Consider the following 8,365-nt stretch of genomic DNA (forward strand, 5'->3'; position numbering starts at 1 on the left):
GCTGCTCTCCTGTGCTCTCCTCTGCCTCAACTTTCTCATTAATGTGTCTAGCGTGCGTGCGTGTTGTTGTTCTCGTGGGGTCCGACTTTAGCCACACTTCGTTGCTTTCCTAGCTCTCTCCCACCCTCGAGCACCATAAATACGTAACAAACTCTAGCTAGTTGCTACTCTCGTGGGGTGATTCTGATGTGTGGGAGTTCAAGAACGGGGTGATAATGCGGAGGTGATAACTCACACGAGATGTTAAAGAATAGGCTGCCGGAACTCATCCAGTAACACAAGATGACTTCTCCCAATTCTCCTCCGTCCACATGTTCGACATTGTAGTCCGGCATCATTCCGGGTAGTGCTCCCACCCCTCCTCCCTCATCCTATTCTCTAGCATCTGGTGTGACGTTATCACCTCCGCTGTCTCCAGGTGGACCAGCACCTTCCGCCGATCATCGAGCTTCTCCACCTGCCGCATCACCGCAGGAGGAAGAAGACACCATCTAGCTCATGGTTCGTCGGAACGGGCGTGGAACGGCCGGAACGGGCGTTCCGGCACGGGAACGCCTCACGCCGTTCCAAAGTTCCGGCAAATAACGTGACTTACTCTGGAACGCCGTTCTCAGACGATATAACGGTAAAAAAAGGGACTGGAACGGCCGGAACGGTGTTCTGGACAGCCGCTCGCGGCCTCTTCGCCGGCGGCGACTAGTTGCCAGCGAGCAAAGTGGCGCGTGGTCAGATGGCGGCGGAAAAGCACTCCGCTCGCGGCCTCTTTTCCGACGGCGATTCACGGCGGCATGCTACCGGAGAGCAGAGCAACGTCGAATCAGATGGGGGCGGCAAGCACTGTGCGTGGCTGCGATGCGAAGACGAAGGGTCGTTTTAATCGAGACTTAGGTTTTATTAAAATCCACTCCTAATTTAATTAAGTAATTCAAATAAATCTAATCAAACCTAATAAAATTATCTTCTAAACGTATTCTTTAAAATTTATTTAAATGCAAAAAAAATCTTAATAAATTATATATATATATATATATATATATATATATATATATATTAATATTTATTATTTTAATTAATATATTATATTAATCAATTTAATAATAATATTATTATTAATTTAATTATTAAACTTATTTAAACTGAAATATATATATATATATATATATATATATATATATATATATATATATATATATATATATATATATATAAAACACTATCACAGATCAATTAGATCTTAACGATCTGGACCAAACATGTCGCGATTTCTCGCTCCGAACCAACGGCTAGCACCGAAAAATGTTTCAGCTTGTTACGTTATATATAGTTGTGCATGTTCTCCTCGATCGACCTTGTTATATATGTCCTTTTAATCACTAGCTATACAGATGATATCTCGAGCTTGATCCTTTAATTTAGTTAAGTAATTCTGATCATATGTATCCTAGTAGTCCGAGTGCATTGTACAAATTTGTTTTCATGTATTATGTATATATATGTAGATGATTACTTCAATGGTACGTACGTCATGCTTTATATATATATAAATATCAAAAATTATAGTAAGGGAAATTACATAAAATTCAACTGTTATATTATTATGAATTTCAAAACGTTCATATACGAATTTATATAACTACAGAAATTGGAAAAAATTTGAAGTCTTACAAAAGTTATTAAAAAATAAAAACTTTAAATTTACATTGGATCAGAATGCACAAGATAGAGTAAACCAAACTAGCACTGGCCGCATTGGAGATGACAATAAAGGTAAATTCAATGAGGTGAAGCTTTTGTCCTCCATATTGTAAACCACGCTTTCACCCAAGTAATTCAAGATATAAATGGAGTTCGACTTCAAATCCGGCAGTGAAGAAGTATCAAGGCAAAGAGAAGAGGTTAAGCCTATAAATAGAGCATACTTCCCCAAATTATTCATTGGGATAATGACGCCATTATTTGTATCCACCTTCCAAACCTTTATCTTTTTAAGATGATGTTCTGATACTTTCTCTATAGTTGCCCGTACGATCAATAAATCATCAGAAGATGTGCAAAAAAAGCACATGCTGAAAGTAAAATTCTTAATGTATGGCAAATCCGCCACCCGCACCCTTGTCGGAATTGAATTCGGCACAGAGAGATCGTATGCCCCCACGATCAGCTTCTTATTTTCTTTGGATTTTGATACCGCATAGAGCTTGCCATCGTGGAAGGCTATGTTGGCATAGTAATATAGACGTTCAGGGATCATCGTCCACTTCTCATCTCCTGCGCTAACAAAGAACAAGAAGTTTTTCAACTCATGAAGGCAAAAGAATACAAAGACGACTTTGTAATCTCCGCATCGAGAGGGATCTGAGGACAACACCGCCTTCCTAGCCTCCAAATTCCAGTTGTGCATGGTGGGGATTGAGGGAAGGTCAATCTGAACGCCAGTGATAGGGTTTATGAGCTGAGCAATACTAACCTTGTCGGTGGTTATGAGCCAACCATAAGAAGATCCCACGATTTTCTTAAGGATGTGAGGAGGGTGGCTTGGGATATCATACTCGCGGTCCTCCGATAGACTGAAGAAGTCATAGGTGTTTCGAACATTATTTTCTCCGTTAATGTGGATTCGGCTTTCCGGCACAAGCCATGGGATCTGCGGGTGTTGATCATCATGACTGCGGCAGACCTCATCGACCAGGACGAACCAACGTGAGCATACAGCGGCGCAACGAAAGAGGTCGGGGATGGAGAGTTTGGATAGGATTAAGTATAAGAGGTCCATCGAAATCACCGACAAGGAAATAGACATCTAGAAGAGATGATGATAGCTATAAAAAAAACGGAAATTGAATTGGATATCCGGTATCCCTCTTCCTTGCCGACCAAGGACCACCGACCACCGACCACCGACCACCCCTATTTAAAGGACCTTGTCGTCTCTACAAATTTTAATACACATATTAATTTGATGTGAATAAGTCAAAAATCGTATATATGTTATTAATTTGTTACAAATGGTTAGCGCAATAATATTTTTATAATAAGTAAATATTCTATTTATATAAATTGTTTTTAAAATAGCATAAAATAAATTCAAGTTTAAAAGTAAGATTTTTTAAGTTGGAAAGAAAAGATAGCAAGATTTTATCATTTTAATTTTTTACCTTAAATATAATTTAAATTTATGGGTAATAAGTTAAAATTGATGCATTTATCATATATACGACTGTGCACAGCATATCAGCTTTCCACTTTTTTTTAAATTATTTTTTAAATATTTTAAATTTAAAAATTAAATATTTCTTTATATAAATCCCTAATATATACATATATCTTCTAAACACATTACAATACTCCGTAAATACTTAAATTTATTTTATTTTTAATTTTTCTTTTAATTAAATACTATAATCCAATTGGGAAACCCCTTAAAAATTATAACACAATTAGAAAGCTTGAACGTAGAAATAAAATCCTAAAAAAATATTTTAATCAAATTTTGAATTCAAAATTAAAAAATAATATCTATTATTTTTTTAGATTTTAAATTTAAAAAATAAATATTTCCTTATATAAATTCCTAATAATTAATATATCCCCTAAACACATTGTAATACTCCATAAATACTTAAATTTGTGACATTTTTAATTTTTTCTTTAACTAAACACTATAACCCAATTAAGAAGCCTAAATCCTAGGGGTGTGTTTGGTTCAAGTTATCATGTATAAACCTGGTAATGTGATTACTTGGTAATCACATAACCAAATTATGGGGAATAAAACATAACTAAGGGTGTGTTTGGTTCAAGTTATCATGTATAACCTTGGTTATGTGATTACCTGGTAATCACATAACCAAGGTTATAGGTAATAAAACATAATAAAATGTTGTTTGGTTCAAAATAAGTAATGCAACAAAAACTTGTTTGTTTGAAGGTTTTAATGAATACCTTAGTTTAATATTTTACCGTATTACCCTTAGTTAAAAAATCAACTATACATAATATTATTATTATTATTATTATTTATTTTTTTATGTTTGTTTTACTTTTCTTTTTCTTGTATGTTTTTTTACTTTTTTATGTGTTTTTATATTTTTTTAATGTTTTTATATTTTTTATATTATTTATATTTATATTTTTTTACATTTTTTAAATTTTAATTTTTATTTATTTTTTTTATTTTTTAATTTTTAAAATTTTTAAATCTTTATAAATTTTTTATTTTTAAATTTTTTTAAAAAAATTTAAATTTTAAATTTTTAAAATTTTTTTTTTAAATTTAAATTTTTTAAAATTTAAAATTTTTTTAAAATTTAAATTTTTTAAAATTTTAAATTTTAAATTTTTTAAAATTTTAAAATTTTAAATTTTTTAAAAAATTTTTATTTTTAAAATTTATATATTTTTTTAAAAAAAATATTTTTTAAACATTTTTTTATATTTTTTTTTTCATTTTTTCTCTTTTTTCCATATTTTCTCTTTAACCCGATACGGAGGGTATTTTTGGTAAAAAAAATTCGTTAACCCCGAAATCAAGAAAAACCTTAATTTTATGAGGTTTTCCGATTCCGGGCTGCATGACCCTTTTGCTGACGTGTCGGGCATGGAACATTACACGGGAATCATCGAATACCTAAACCAAACAAGGTTTTTGTTGATAACCTTGGATGGATAACCAAGGTTATCAAGAATAACCCTGAAACAAACGCACCCTAAATAATTTTAGGTTCAACCTATATAATGAAACAAAAACTTGCTTGTGTGAAGGTTTTAATAAATAACTTAATTTAATATTTTACTATATTATCTTTAATTACAAAATCAACCATATATATTATTATTATTATATTTTTTTAAACTCTATTTTTTTATTTTTTGTGTTTTTCTTTATTTTGATGTGTGTTTTTTTAATTTCTTTTCGTTTCTACATTTTTAAAAAAATAAAATAAAATTTTTTAAAATTTTTTATGTTTTTAAATTTTTTAAATTGTTTTTTCTATTTTTAATTTTTTTTATATATTTTTGTTGTTTTTTTACTTTTTACCTTTTTTTCTATTTTTTATGTTTTTTTTTTATTTTTTCCCATTTTTTAAATTTTTTATGTTTGTTCTATTTTTTAATTTTTTAATGTTTTTTACATTTTTAAATTTTTAAAAATGTTTTTTTATTTTTTTCTTTACATTTTTATTTTTTATGATATTTTTATCTTATTCCAGGGTATTTTAGGTAAAAAATTTCGTTAATCCCGAAATCAAGAAACTGAGATTTTTTTATTTTGGGTTGCATGCCCCTTTTGCTGATGTGTCGTGCATGGAACATTACTCGAGAATCATCGATTTCCTAAACCAAATAAGATTTTCAAATTTTCGTTGATAACCTTTGATGGATAACTAAGATTATCAAGGATAACCTCGAACCAAAAGCACCCTAAAGGTAAAATCTTTATAAAAAATTAGATTAAAAATTATAATCTAATTGGAAAGCTTGAACCTTAAAAATTAAACTTTTTAAAAAATATTTTAACTATTTTTTAATTCAAAATTAAAAAAAAAAACAAAAATACAGATATGCTGCGGGACGCACACAGTTACATACTATAATGTCGCACAATGTATCATATATATATATATATATATATATATGTTTGAATTTAATTCAAACCTAAAAAAAAAGAAAATAATTTTGGCTCAGAAGATTATTTTGAAATAAAATTTGACTTCGATTTGAATTATTTAAGTAATCAATTATAATTTGAAATGACTTGAATATGAATTTAGTTAGTGAGAACTTAATTTAAATATATATATTTAAGTAAAAATAATTAGAGTTCAGTTGGACAAATTTAATTTGATAGCGTAAATTTAATCACAAAATTATAATTTTAATTTATGTGACTTCTCGAGTATACTCTATACATGACAAGTTTACAATGGGATTCACGACGCTCGAGAGACTAACGGTCACAGCAATTGCCCAGTGACCAGTGTACTCGGATAGCTTTGTTTATGATGGTGTACCAGACACTAAATAATTCAGATTAAAAAAAAACGATTACTAGATCTCAAAATACAGTTTCCTTGAAATTTGCTTTATCCCAATCAAACAACAAATATTATCTGGTGTATAGCATGCTGAAGATAAGGATGATGAATACGAAGCACAACATTAGTGCGCACCTGAGGCAAACTTCTATGTTCATCTTTCTAATTAACGCTTCTAGTGTGCTACTCTCCTCTGTTGCTCATCTTTCTAATTAACGCTTCTAGCGTGCTGCTCTCCTTTGTTGCTCACTCCTCTGTTATACATAACCCCAGGACCTCGACATATTTTTAATTAAGAATGATAGATTGCCCAATGTACTCGGATAGCTTTGTTTATGATGGTGTACCAGACACTAAATAATTCAGATAAAAAAAAACGATTACTCTCAAAATACAATCCCGATTCGAACTTCCTACAAAACTAAATATACTGTTAATGGCTCTTCGGTTTCGTCGACCTGCTCACCCTCTTTCGTCGATCACTTCTTCTGCTCTCTTATGCTCTCCTCTGCTCTGCTCAACTTTCTCATTAATGCTTCTAGTGTGCGTGTTGTTGTTCTCGTGGGGCCCGACGTTAACCATACTTCGTTGCTTTCCTAGCTCCCTCCCTCCCTAGAGCACAACCATAAATACGTAGCAAATTGAAACACCTCCCGGCGCGAGCTAGTTGCTACTCTTTTCTTCATCCGGGGTGATGTCGGATGTGTGGGAGTTCAAGAACGGGGTGATGCGGATTGTGGAGATGATCCCAGCAGCTGCTCATCTACCTACAAACTGAGGAGCTGATAACCTCACACCAAATGCTAGAAGATTGGCTAAGGGATGAGGGGTGCGTACACTACCCCGAGATGCCGCCGGAACTCATCTAGAACCACAAGGGTCCCGATGACAATTACCTCATCTCCCTCCCAGGGACTTCTCCAGTTTTTCGCTAATAATATCAATATAACAATTATTATTACTACAGTGTACAGTTGTCAGTTCTTAGTTCTTGCCAAGAAATCAATTAGGGTCAATTTCTAAGTCCCGAGCAAACTCTTCCGTACGACTGTGAGGAAACTCTTCTATATTCCATCAGAGCTCCCAATCTGGGAATGGCGAGTAATTCCTGGACTATAATCCTGCACGCCTTCAAAACAAGTTACTGTGCTTTCTTCTATGATGTTGCTCTTTCATCTTTATCAGCAAGCAATAGCTATCTCAGCAGCTAACTAGAGGGTAGAGAAAGCTAGCTACAGGGTCTCCGCAAGGATAAATCCCGATTCGAACTTCCTATAAAACTAAATATACTGTTAATGGCTCTTCTCTTTCATCGACCTGCTCTCCTCTGCTCACCCTCTTTCGTCGATCGCTTCTTTTGCTCTCCTGTGCTCTCCTCTCCTCTGCTCAACTTTCTCATTAGCGCATCTAGCGTGCATGTTGTTGTTCTCGTGGGGTCAGACGTTAGCCACACTTCACTGCTTTCCTAGCTCCCTCCCTCCCTCGAGCACAACCATAAATACGTAATAAACTGAAACACCTCCCGACGCTAGCTAGTTGCTACTCTATTATTCATCCGGGGTGATGTCGGATGTGTGGGAGTTCAAAAACGGGGTGATGCGGATTGTGGAGATGGAGAATCTCGGTGGTCGTCGGCCCCAGCAGCTGCTGGTCTACTTGCAAACTGAGGAGCTGATAACCTCACACAAAATGCTAGAGGATAGGCTAAGGGATGAGGGGTGGGTGCACTACCCCGAGATGCCGCTGGAACTCATCCAGTACCATAGGGGTCCCGATGACAATTACCTCATCTCCCTCCCCAGGGCCTTCTCCAGTTTCTCGCTAATAATATCAATATAACAATTATTATTACTACAGTGTACAGTTGTCAGTTCTTAGTTCTTGCCAAGAAGTCAATTAAGGTTAATTTCTAAGTCCCGAGCAAGCTCTTCCGTGCGACTGTGAGCAAACTCTTCTGTACTCCATCAGAGCTCCCAATCTGGGAATGACGAGTAATTCTTGGACTATAATCATGCACACCTTCAAAACAAGGTGCCGTGTTTTCATCTATGATGTTACTCTTTTATCTTTATCAGCAAGCAATAGCTATCTCAGCAGCTAGCTAAAGGGTAGGGAAAGCTAGCTACAGGGTATCCGCAAGGATAAATCCCGATTCGAACTTCCTACAAAACTAAATATACTGTTAATGGCTCTTCTCTTTCGTCGACTTGCTCTCCTCAGCTCACCCTCTTTCGTCGATAGCTTCTTCTGCTCTCCTGTGCTCTCCTCCGCTCTGCTCAACTTTCTCATTAATGCTTCTAGCGTGCGTGTTGTTGTTCTCGTGGGGCCCG

General features: G+C 34.4%; 1 protein-coding gene across 1 annotated transcript; it reads right to left on the reverse strand.

The window, feature by feature from the left end:
• Window positions 1-1,681: 1,681 nt before the first annotated feature.
• Window positions 1,682-2,773, reverse strand: LOC121986501 (F-box protein At2g05970-like). Its single transcript, XM_042540469.1, has one exon. The coding sequence runs from the start codon at window positions 2,771-2,773 to the stop codon at window positions 1,706-1,708; it is 1,068 nt and encodes a 355-aa protein (XP_042396403.1). The 3' UTR covers window positions 1,682-1,705.
• Window positions 2,774-8,365: the final 5,592 nt, after the last annotated feature.

This window comes from Zingiber officinale, chromosome 5B (assembly GCF_018446385.1).
Source record: "Zingiber officinale cultivar Zhangliang chromosome 5B, Zo_v1.1, whole genome shotgun sequence".
Classification (NCBI taxonomy): Eukaryota; Viridiplantae; Streptophyta; class Magnoliopsida; order Zingiberales; family Zingiberaceae; genus Zingiber; species Zingiber officinale.

Excerpts from the sequence above, each read along its gene's own strand:
- LOC121986501 (XM_042540469.1), bottom strand. The coding sequence starts at position 2,773 with ATGGACCTCTTATACTTAATCCTATCCAAACTCTCCATCCCCGACCTC.